General features: G+C 38.4%; 1 protein-coding gene across 1 annotated transcript in view; it reads left to right on the forward strand.

Annotated features, from left to right (window-relative positions):
* LOC126999337 (fibroblast growth factor receptor-like 1) overlaps positions 1–12454 on the forward strand; it is a 139858-nt gene that overhangs the window by 44962 nt on the left and 82442 nt on the right. Inside the window, exon 2 of the mRNA XM_050861854.1 lies at positions 7084–7121. Coding sequence (XP_050717811.1) covers positions 7091–7121 — 31 coding nt within the window. The 5' untranslated portion in view covers positions 7084–7090. The remainder of the gene's footprint in view (positions 1–7083; positions 7122–12454) is intronic.

Raw genomic sequence — 12454 nt, forward strand, 5'->3', positions numbered from 1 at the left:
GAAACAAAACAAAAAGAGAAAAGGGGAGAGTGAAAGTGAAGGAGAAGTAGACAGAAACTACGGAGGATAAAAAAAAAAGGAAAGAAGAAAGGAAGGATTGAGCACTGGATAAAAAAAAAAAAAGAAAAAGGGAAGCAAAGAAGGAAGATGGAATGGAAAAAAATAGAAAGTTGCAATGAAAGGAAAGGGAATAGAGGGAGTGCAAAGACTAAAGGGAGGTGAGAGAGAGAGAAAGGGAGGGTAGAGAGAAGAAGTGGAGGTAAGGGGGAAGGGGTTGATAGGAGGTTAATGGGGTTTGTTTAAAGGGGGGTAAGGGGTAAGGGGGGTTAGTTTAAAGGGGGGTAAGGGGTAAGGGGGGTTAGTTTAAAGGGGGGTAAGGGGTAAGGGGGGTTAGTTTAAAGGGGGGTAAGGGGTAAGGGGGGTTAGTTTAAAGGGGGGTAAGGGGTAAAGGGGGTTAGTTTAAAGGGGAGGGGGGGGGGGGGGTTATTTAGGGGTAAGGGTAAGGGGTTAGTTTAAAGGGGGGTAAGGGGTAAGGGGGGTTAGTTTAAAGGGGGGTATGGGGTAGGGGGGGGTCAAAGGGGGGAGGGGGGCATTAAGGCCAAAAGAACCGTCCCTGATTTACCTCCAGGTGTTCTCCAGGTGACCTCCCAATCACGTGACCTCGCCAGGTACAAAGACCCGGACGACGGCTAATTAGGAAAAACGATGACCCCTCTTCCTCCTCCTCCTCCTCCTCCTCCTCCTCCTCCTCCTCCCCTCACTCCCTCCCCCCCTCCTCCTCCTCCTCGTGGCTATCTAGGGATTACTGTGGATTGGGGAAGATTAGTGTAGCGAGACACCACCATCATCATCACCATCATCATCATCATCACCATTTTCATCACCATTGCTGCCATTAACTTCATTTTTATTATTATTATCACCTCCGTTATTATTATTATTATTATTATTATTATTATTATTATTATTATTATTATTATTATTATTATTATTATTATTATTATTTTACTATCATTATTATTTAACTATCATTATCATTATCTGTCTTTCCTTCTATGTTGCTCTTCTTCTTCTTTTTCTTATTCTTTTCATCCTTTTTCTCTTCTTTTTCTTTTCTTCTTTTTTCTACTTTTCCTTCTTTTTTCTTCTTCATTCTCTTTTTTTCTTTTTTTCTTCGTCTTCCTTTTCTTTTTCCTCTTTTCTTTTTTCTTCTGCTTTCTTCTTCTTCTTCTTCTTCTTATTATTATTATTATTATTATTATTATTATTATTATTATTATTATTATTATTATTATTATTATTATTATTATTACTATCATTATTATTATCAACATATGTCCCTGTATCGCTCCTCGTCCCACCTTTACTATCACCATCGTTATCATCTCACCTGCATCACTATCATTACCTTCACGACAACAACAACAACCTCTACCATTATCATCACACTTATCATCATTATCATCATCTTCATCCGCCTCCTCGTCCTCCTTCGATAACACCAATTCCCTTATCAATATTTTATCAAGGCTACTGATTCTGCTACTACTACTACTACTACTACTACTACTACTACTACTACTACTACTACTACTTGCTTCCTACTTTTCCTTCTCTCCTTCTTTCTTTTACTTCCTTTTCTAATTTTCTTCATTTCTCTTCCTTCGTAAATTCCACTCTTCTGTCTTTCTTTCTTTTTTTTCTCTCTTCTCCATTAGGTTTCTTCTCTATCTTCCTTTCTTCCCTTATTCTCTCTTTTTTTCCCTTCCCTCTTTCTTATGTTAACAAGCTCCTTCATTTCCTTTCTTCTTTATCCTCTTCCTCGATTTTCCTTTCTTTCTTTCCGTGTCTTCCCTCCTTTTTCTTTTCTCTCTCCTTTATTAGCTTTCTCATGTATTTTCATTGTCTTCTTTCTTTGTTTTCTTCTTTTCTTTCTTTATTTTCTTCTGCATTTGGTTTCTCGTCTATCTTCTTTCCCTTCTCCCTTACTTCTTGTTTGTTTTTTCTTCTTCATTACCTTTCTCCTATATTGTCCTTCCCTTCCTTCCTTTCTTTCTTTCCTTCTCTTTCTTCCTTCTTTCCCTACAAACAAGTTCAGTATAATTTTCATTCTCTCTCTTTTCCATTTTTTTTCCCTTTTCTATGGTCATTCTTTTCAGTATAAGCAAGTTCCTCTATTCCTCCTCCTCCTCTTCTTCCTCTTCATTAGGTCACTCTTCCACCTTCTCTCCTTCCCTTCCTTCTTTCTTTCTTTCCTTCTCTTTCTTCCTTCTTTCCCTACAAACAAGTTCACTATAATTTTCAATCTCCTTTCTTTTCCATTTTTTTAATTTTTATTTTCTATGGTCATTCTTTTCCGTGTAAGCAAGTTCCTCTATTCCTCCTCCTCCTCTTCTTCCTCTTCATTAGGTCACTCTTCCACCTTCTCTCCTTCCCTTCCTTCTTTCTTTCTTTCCTTCTCTTTCTTCCTTCTTTCCCTACAAACAAGTTCACTATAATTTTCAATCTCCTTTCTTTTCCATTTTTTTTATTTTTATTTTCTATGGTCATTCTTTTCCGTGTAAGCAAGTTCCTCTATTCCTCCTCCTCCTCTTCTTCCTCTTCATTAGGTCACTCTTCTACCTTCTCTCCTTCCCTTCCTGTCTTCCTGCTCCACTGCCGTCTTCCTTAAACTGTCCCGCCGCTTCACCCTTCTTCCTAAATGAGTCTTTCCTTTACCTCTTTCACCAAGATTGCTTCACCCCCTTAACCTCCCCTGCCCCCTATCCTACCCTCCTCCTCCTCCTCCTCCTCTCCCTCTCACTTTCACTCTCTTTGTTTACTTTCCTCCTCCTCCTCCTCCTCCTCCTCCTCCTCCTCCATTTCGTCTATCTTTCCCTTCTTCTTAATCTCTTTTATTTTAACTTTCTTTTTTATTACTTTTTTTTCTCCTTTTCATCTACTTATTATGCCTTTTTCATGTTACTACTAATACTGCTACTATTACTACTACTTCTACTACTTCTACTACCCCAACTACTACTACTACTACAACTACTACTACTACATTACTATTTCTACTTTTTTCTATGTATTTTACTTCATGATTTTTCTTTACTACTACTACTACTACTACTACTACTACTACTACTTCTACTACTACTACTACTACTACTACCACCACCACTACTTCGTTATCTAACTCTTCCTAATGTTATCTTTCATCCTCCTATTATCAACCTATTCCCCTCTTTCCTCCCCTCTTCCTCTTCCTCTTCCTCTTCCCTTCCCGGCCACACCCACGCCTCCCTCACCCACGGCCACGCCTACTCACTCACCTGTCTGTTTATTCACCCGCCCAATTACCTGGCTGTCTAGGTATTGGCTCACCTGTACGGCTCCTTTTTTTTTTGTTTTTCCTTAACTTTCCCTTTTTATCATTTTAGCTTACCTACGCTCTTTCCCTCATATTTGTTTGTCTTCTTTTGTCTTCCTTCCTGTTAACTTCATTCCTCATTCTGACCATTTCTTTATTCTTTCTTTTTAACTTTTTTTTTCATCCTTTTAGCTCCTTGACTTTTTTCCTCCTCCTTGCCGGTCCATACAAGTACTTACCCTTCTTCTTCCCTTTCTGTCTATATCTTCTTCTTCTACCTTTTCTACCTTTCTTCCTTTTTACCTTCCTCCTTCCTTCTCACCTTTCTCTTTTGCTTTTTACCTGTCCACCTATATTCCCTCTCCCCTTCTTTTCTTTTTCTTCCTTTTCACCTTCCTTTTTACCCGTCAACCTATCTTCCTTTAACCCCTCCTTCCTTCTTTATTTCCTCCCATTTTCTTTTCTTACCTTATAAAGTGACTGTCTATCATTTATCTTACCTTTCTTCTTCTCTATCATCTGTACATTCACTTTCTTTCTACCGAACCTTTTGTTACCTTCCTTCTTCCTTCTCTTTCCTTCTTAGCTTCCTACCTTCTTTCTTTCCTCCTACTTTCTTTTCTTACCTTATAAAGTGACTACCTATCATTTATCTTACCTTTCTTCTCTATCACCTGTACATTCACGTTCTTAATTATCTGCCTAACCTTTCCTCACCTTGCTTCTTCCTTCTCTTTCCTGTTTAGCTTCCTACCTTTCTTTTGTTTTGCCACCTTACCTATCTACCTATTCCTTCACCTATCTACCTTCCACTTTCCTTCTCACCTGTCCCCTTACCTACCTACCTACCTATCTTACCTTCCTTTATATCTACCTTAATTTCTCCTTACTCATCTCCTTTCTTTACTTTTCCATCTTCCTTATTCCCTCTTACCTGTCCCCTTACCTACCTGCCTATCTTACCTTCCTTTATATCTACCTTCTTGTCTCCTTATCTATCTCCTTTCTTTACCTTTCCATACTCCCTTTTCCTTCTCACCTGTTCCCTTACCTACCTGCCAACCTGCCTACTTACCTTACCTTCCTTACCTATAAATAATGCAACACCGTTTTTCCTCTTTTTTGCAACCTTCATAATTTCACCTGCCATTTACCTGACGTCAATTAGCAGGTAAATGGCTTCACGGTTCATCCACCTGCCTGTAATTTACCTGTGTTTACCTGCTTGCTAAATTACACCTGAAGTAGTTAATTACCTATAGATTCACCTGAGTGTCGAAGAATTTTGTATTGATTTGCGTAAACTGAAGAGGTTGATGAGTTTTTTTTTTTTTTTGTTCTTTTTCCTTTTTCACTTTCTCTATTTTTTTTTCTCTCTTTTTCACTTTTTTATTCACTTGCCGAGAAAAAAATAATCAACAAACGTGACTTCTTCATTTCATCATTTTCTTTCTTTTTTTCTTGGTTTCCTTCTTCTTTTCTTTCCCTTTCTCTCCTTTTCTCTCGTTTCAATTACCGGTTAACTATGAAAACGAACGTGATATCTTCATTTAATCATCCTTTTTCTTTTTCTTTTTTTTTCTTTTCTTACTTAATTCACCTTTTTCTTCCCATAAACTATAATGTCGAGTTAATTTCTTCCCGTCTACTCTCTCTCTCTCTCTCTCTCTCTCTCTCTCTCTCTCTCTCTCTCTCTCTCTCTCTCTCTCTCTCTCTCTGTTTACTCTATCTATCTATCTATCTATCTATCGACTTTCATGGCTCAATAAAGAGTTAAAAGCGAAGAGGAAGAAAAAAAGAAGAGAAAGAGGAAGAGGAGGAGGAGGAGGAGGAGGAGGAAGAAATCGATGTTCAGTATTTGAAGGGGAGTCTGTTCTATTGTTGCAGAAAAAAAGGAGCAATGTGTAGCCCTCCTCTCTCTCTCTCTCTCTCTCTCTCTCTCTCTCTCTCTCTCTCTCTCTCTCTCTCTCTCTCTCTCTCTCTCTCTCTCTCTCTCTCTCTCTCTCTCTCTCTCTCTCTCTCTCTCTCTCTCTCTCTCTCTCTCTCTCTCTCTCAGCACACCTGGGCAATATTTAATTAACTCATGATAAAACGTGTGTGTGTGTGTGTGTGTGTGTGTGTGTGTGTGTGTGTGTGTGTGTGTGTGTGTGTGTGTGTGTGTGTGTGTGTGTGTGTGTGTGTGTGTGTGTGTGTGTGTACGTACTCTCATAAACCTTTGCGTAATACAGTATTCACGCCTATTCCTTACCTGTCTGTCTGTCTGTGTCTGTCTGTCTGTATGTATGTATGTATGTATGTATGTATGTCTATTTCTGGGTATGTATGTGTGTTTGTCTGTGCATATCTGTTTATCTATTTGTTTTTACCTTTGTCTGTTTCTCTATCTATCTATCTATCTATCTCTCCTTTTATCTACCTATCTATCTACCTCTCCCTTTATCTACCTATCTATCTATCTATCTACCTTTGTCTAAGTTTCTATATGTTTGTGTGTATCTGATTCTCTCTCTCTCTCTCTCTCTCTCTCTCTCTCTCTCTCTCTCTCTCTCTCTCTCTCTCTCTCTCTCTCTCTCTCTCTCTCTCTCTCTCTCTCTCTCTCTCTCTCTCTCTCTCTCTCTCCCCCCTCACTCAGAAGATAATCCCATAACTCCGCCGTTTCTCACCATCTTCTTCCATTAACCAACACCATTTCACCGTCAACCAAAATAAAAATAAAAATAAAAGGAAAAGTTAGTCATCTTAAACCCAAGAAAAACAGACTTGCCCCTTTATTGAATTTCCAGGAATCTTAGGAAATAAAAATCAACAAAAAAGGCAAAAAATAATGAGAAAATAAGAGAAGGGAGAAAATGGGAGAGCTAGGAGAGATAAGAGAAGAAAAGAGAGAAGAGAAGAAATAATAAGAGAAATGAGAGATAAGAAAAAACGAAGAAGATAAAATAAGAAAGGAGAATAAGAGAAGATAACAACAGAAAAAGGAAGAAGAAAAGATGACAGAAAAATAAGAAAAATATGAGAAAATAGAGATAAGAAAGGAAAGAAAGAAGACGAAGAGAAAATAAGAAAGGAGAATAATAGAAGATAAGAACAAAAAGAGGAAAAAGAGAAAATAAGACAGAAAATTAAGAAAAATACGAGAAAATAGAGATAAGAAGAGGAAAGAAAGAAGACGAAGAGAAAATAAGAAAGACAAAGAAAATAAGGTAAAAAAGATAAAATTAGAAAATAAAGATCATAAAAGAAAATGAGAAAAGAAAATAAGACAAAAAATAATAAAAATATGAGAAAATAGAAATAAGAAAATGAGAGAAAGAAGACGAAGAGAAAATAAGACAAAGAAAATAAATAAAAAAGATAAAAATATCGAATATAGACAAAAAAAGAAAAAGTAAAGAGAAAATAAGACAGAAAAATAGGAAGAAAAAACACGAAAAATAAAAGATAAGAAAAGGAAAGAAAGAAGAAAAAGAAAATAAGAAAGACAAGAAAGACAAGAAAATAAGAAAGACAAGAAAGACAAGAAAATAAGAAAGACAAGAAAGACAAGAAAATAAGAAAAATAAAAAATAAAACCCACTAGGAATACCATGCCAGACAACCATCACCACAACCATCACCATTACCATAGACTCTTCCATAACTCTTTCATTACTATTTATTTTTTCCCCTTTCATTTAATATTCAGGGAAAGTATTCATAAATTTTACCTGTTTTTTTTTCTTTTCCAGGTGAGTGATGGAGGTGTCCCACGCGTCCAGGTGCACAGGTAAAGGTGAATCATGAGGAGGAGGAGAAGGAGGAGGAGGAGGAGGAGGAGGAGGGGAAAGATTAGGAGGAGGAGGAGTGGGGGATAAAGGAAGGCAAATATAGGTAAGGGAGGGGAGTCATGTAGGGGTCTCTCTCTCTCTCTCTCTCTCTCTCTCTCTCTCTCTCTCTCTCTCTCTCTCTCTCTCTCTCTCTCTCTCTCTCTCTCTCTCTCTCTCTCTCTCTCTCTCTTTCTCTCGGTGTGCACAGGGAAATAATTACACGTCCGAGCGAGCGAGCGAGCGAGAGAGAGAGAGAGCAAATCCTGCCTGAATCCCACGCACATGAGTAATCTCCCCTCCCCCCCCTTTTCCTCCCTCCTCTTACCTCCTCTTCCTCCTCTCCCTCCTTCCTTCCTCCCTCTCCCCCACTAGGGCCATGAATCACTCTGGGGGAAAAGAGGAGAAAGAAGAGGAGGAGGAGGAGGAGGAGGAGGAGGAGGAGGAGGAGGAGGAGGAGAGATAATGAAAGAATGCAAAGGGTCGAAATGAAAACGAAAACAACGAAAAGAAAAGAAAAAGAAATGAAACTGATAAGAAAATACGAGAAGTGATTTTGAGGTGATAAGAAAATTGACGAAGAAATAATTAAATGGAACGAAGAAAGAAGAGAAGCAAAATAAAAGACGAAGATTCACACACACACACACACACACACACACACACACACACACACACACACACACACACACACACACACACACACACACACAAACCCCTCCATCCCCCCACACACAAATACAGGAAATGATTTTAAGCTGATAAGAAAAAGGAAGACGAAGTAATTTTATTCTAATGACAAAAAAAAAACAAGAACTATAGAGAATAGATGAAGATTGAGGAGACAGAGGAAGAGATAACACACACACACACACACACACACACACACACACACACACACACACACACACACACACACACACACACACACACACACACACACACACACACACACACACACACACACACACACACACAAATACAGGAAATGATTTTAAGCTGATAAGAAAAAGGAAGACGAAGTAATTTTATTCTAATGACAAAAAAACAAAAAAAACAAGAAAGAGAGAGAGAATAGATGAAGATGGAGGAGACAGAGGAAGAGATAACACACACACACACACACACACACACACACACACACACACACACACACACACACCTTAACAGCCCAAGGTGATATATAACCCAGCCACGCTATCAGTCACGTATCTTATCTTAGACAAACGCCGATAAGAAGGAGATAGTGAAGGTGGGTTGTCACCTGACGCTGGGGCACCACTGACCAGCTCTCACCTCCATCATCACCACCATCATCACCATCATCATCACCATCATCACCATCATCACCACCATCATCACCACCATCACCATCATCATCATCACCATCATCACCATCATCACTATCATCATCACCATCATCACCATTACCTTGTGGGTGTTGATGGTGGTGATGGTGATGGTTGTTGTATATTGGTTATTTTTCGTTTTTTTTCTATTTCTTCTTTTTTTCTAGTTTTTCCTTATTTTTATCTTTATCAGTGTTATTAGTCATCGTTTTTTTCTTTCTTGCTATCTTTGGTTCAGTTGCTGTTGTTGTTTTTGTTGTTGTGTTTGTTTTTGTTGTTGTTTTGTTCATGATAATATAGATAAGATTCATAATTACACTCGGCGTATATTATCTTACTGCTACTACTACTATTACTCCTACTACTATTACACACACACACACACACACACACACACACACACACAAACACACTCCGGCCCAATCTCAAAATTTCCGTATTAGCTTTTTATCACATTCTTAGTTCAATCCCTTTATTATGCCCACTCTCCCTCTCCCTCCCTCCCTCGCTTGCCTCACCTGCATAACACATAACTCACTTGTCGCCTAATTCACCTGTCATTCCTAATCACCTGTGCACACGTCACCTGCTGCATTCACACATACACACGCAAACACGAACGTAAACACACATACCAAACCTACCTTTCCATTTCCTTACCTAACAATCTACCTATGCATACCTATCTTGATTCTCACCTTACCTACCTTCCTAGTTATCTACCCTCTACCTAAATTCTTACTTACCTATCTTCATTATCACTTATCTACCTAACTACTTAACTAACAATCTACCTATTTAACGACCTGTCTACCTTTATAACTTCCTACCTACACTATACTTTCTCAGTTATATACTTTTCTATCTTTCTATTAACCTAACTATCAACCTATCAGCTTCCAAACCCTATCTTCTATCTCTATTCCAATCTACCTGTCTATCTTCTTACCTGTCTGCCTATCTCCCCATCTACCTTTACCTGTCTACCTGCATACCTGTCCCTTCCACACCTGTTGTTTCCCTCGGAGGCTCAGGTACGCCAATCCCTCCCACGGTAACCATTCAGAAGAGGAGGTCCATTAGCGTCGGCGCCCGTCCTGGAGTGGCCGCCTGTCTTATCTGTCTTCCACTTGGCACTACTTCGATACCTTGTCACTCAAACGCCACCTGACACGCACCTGACACCTCTCTTGCCCACACCTGAGTTCGTCTTCTCTCTCTCTCTCTCTCTCTCTCTCTCTCTCTCTCTCTCTCTCTCTCTCTCTCTCTCTCTCTCTCTCTCTCTCTCTCTCTCTCTCTCTTGCTCTCGTTCTCGTTCTCTCTTGTTCTTGTTCTCTCTCTTTATTGTTCTCATTCATTCTTGTTCTCTCTCGTTCTTGGTCTCTCTCGTTCTCGTTCTTGTTTTCTCTCTTTATTGTTCTCTCTCGTTCTTGTTCTCTCTCGTTCTCGTTCTCTCTCGTTCTCGTTCTCTCTTGTTCTTGTTGTCTCTCTTTATTGTTCTCTCTCATTCTTGTTCTCTCTCGTTCTTGTTCTCTCTCGTTCTCGTTCTTGTTTTCTCTCTTTATTGTTCTCTCTCGTTCTTGTCCTCTCTCGTTCTCGTTCTCACTAATTCTCGTTCTCTCTCGTTCTCGTTTTTGTTCTCGTTCTAGGTCTCGTTTTCTCTCGTTCTTGTTCTCAATCTCTCTCTCTCTCTCTCTCTCTCTCTCTCTCTCTCTCTCTCTCTCTCTCTCTCTCTCTCTCTCTCTCTCTCTCTCTCTCTCTCTCTCTCTCTCTCTCTCTCTCTCTCTCTCTCTCTCTCTCTCTCTCTCTCTCTCTCTCTCTCTCACCTGTAATTGTTTCCACACCTGTGTTTCCATTGCTACCGGCATTTTCTCAGGGCTGTTGATTATTTTTTACTCTGAATCAAATAACTCCATTAGAACTAGATCACCTATTTTTTCAACTTTAATTCACTTGCGTTAACTAAATTTCACTTCGAATCTATAATATCAACTCCAAACATGCAATTTTAACCTTCATTTCATTCTTATAATTCCAACTCGACATATTATTCAAGTTCTTACATTCTACTTCTTTTGAGCTATACTGACCCCCAATAACTATATCGCCTTTTTTAAACTTCAATTCACTTGCGTTAACTAAATTTCACTTCGAATCTATAATATCAACTCCAAACATTCAATTTTAGCCTTCATTTCATTCCTAAAACACTAACTCGATATATTATTCTGGTTCTTACATTCCACTTCTCTTAAACTGATCTCATACCTGTATTTTTAAATCTCATTTCACTTCAATATTAACTTAACATATTCCTTTTTTTTTTCTTTAACTAAACTTCCATATCAGTTCAAGACATTCCACTTTTACATTCCAGCACACTGTCCTTGTTTTTCTACTGTATCTTAACTTTTAATTATACTTCACTGATCCCAAACCTGCTTTTTCGTCTCATTTCACAATAATATTAACTACACATATTCTTTTTTTTTAACTATACTTCCAAAACAGTTCAAGAAATTCCACTTTTATATTCCAGTACACTTTCCTTGTTTTTTTTATACCGTATCATAACTTTTAATTATACTTTACTGCCCCCAAACCTGTTTTTTACGTCTCATTTCACTATAATATTAACTTCACATATTCCTATTTTTTCTTTATACTTCCATACCAGTTCAAGACATTCCATTTTTACATTCCAGTACAGTTTCCTTTTTTTTTACTGTATCTTAACTTTTAATTATACTTCACTGCCCCCAAACCTGTTTTTTGCGTCTCATTTCACTATAATATTAACTTCACATATTCCTTTTTTTCTTTAACTATACTTCCATATCAGTTCAATACACTCCATTTTTACATTCCAGTACACTTTCCTTTGTTTTTTACTGTATCTTAACTTTTAATTATACTTCACTGCCCCCAAACCTGTTTTTTACGTCTCATTTCATTATAATATTAACTCCACATATTCCTTTTTTTTCTTTAACTATACTTCCAAAACAGTTCAAGACATTCCACTTTTGCATTCCAGTACACTTTCCTTGTTTTTTTTTTTTTTACGTATCTTAACTCTTGATTATACTTCCCACTTTCCTTTTTTTTTTTTACCGTATTTTAACACTTGATGATACTCCCCCACCTTTCTACCTTTTTACTCCACCTCCACATCCACACCTTCATTATCCTGCCACCTGCCCATTACACCTGTCACTTTACCTGCTCAATTTTTACACCTTATTCACACCTCACTCACGTAATTCATTCCAAAAATACCAACTTCACATACTATTCCAGTTTTGCAGTCCACTTTACTTCTATAATTTCAGCTCTACAAACTCCACTTTTACATTCCACTTTAATAATAACACCCCTACATTACACTTCACCCTCCGCTTCACTTTCCTTGTTTGTTTCTGTACATTAAAACCCTCCATTGCGGTTCCACACCTCTATAATTTCACCTCCTCAACACCTTAATCATTCTACCACTTATTTATTACACCTGTCACTTACCTGAACACTTCTTTGAACACCATTCCTCACCACACTCACCTCCACTTTCGTAGGTTTTCCGTATCTTAACACCTTTCATTTTATTTCCACACCTTCTTTTTACTTTCACCTTCACAGCTCAATTATCATCGCACCTGCTCATTACACCTGCCACTTTACCTGTACACTTCTTTCCCCACCTTTCCTCATCCCGCTCACCTGCTAACCCTCCCTAATAACTCCTCACCTGAAGACCCATAATGCTGCACCTGCCACTCCGCCAACACACCTGCAATTACCAACGCCTGCACCTGAGATTTGGGTTACCTGCGATCCTCCAAGTTTGTGTTTACCTGTATTAGAAAGTTACAGCTGTCAGGTAGATAATTAACGCCTCTCTCAAACACACACACACACACACACACACACACACACACACACACACACCT

The sequence above is a fragment of the Eriocheir sinensis genome, chromosome 16 (assembly GCF_024679095.1).
Source record: "Eriocheir sinensis breed Jianghai 21 chromosome 16, ASM2467909v1, whole genome shotgun sequence".
In the NCBI taxonomy this organism is placed as follows: domain Eukaryota; kingdom Metazoa; phylum Arthropoda; class Malacostraca; order Decapoda; family Varunidae; genus Eriocheir; species Eriocheir sinensis.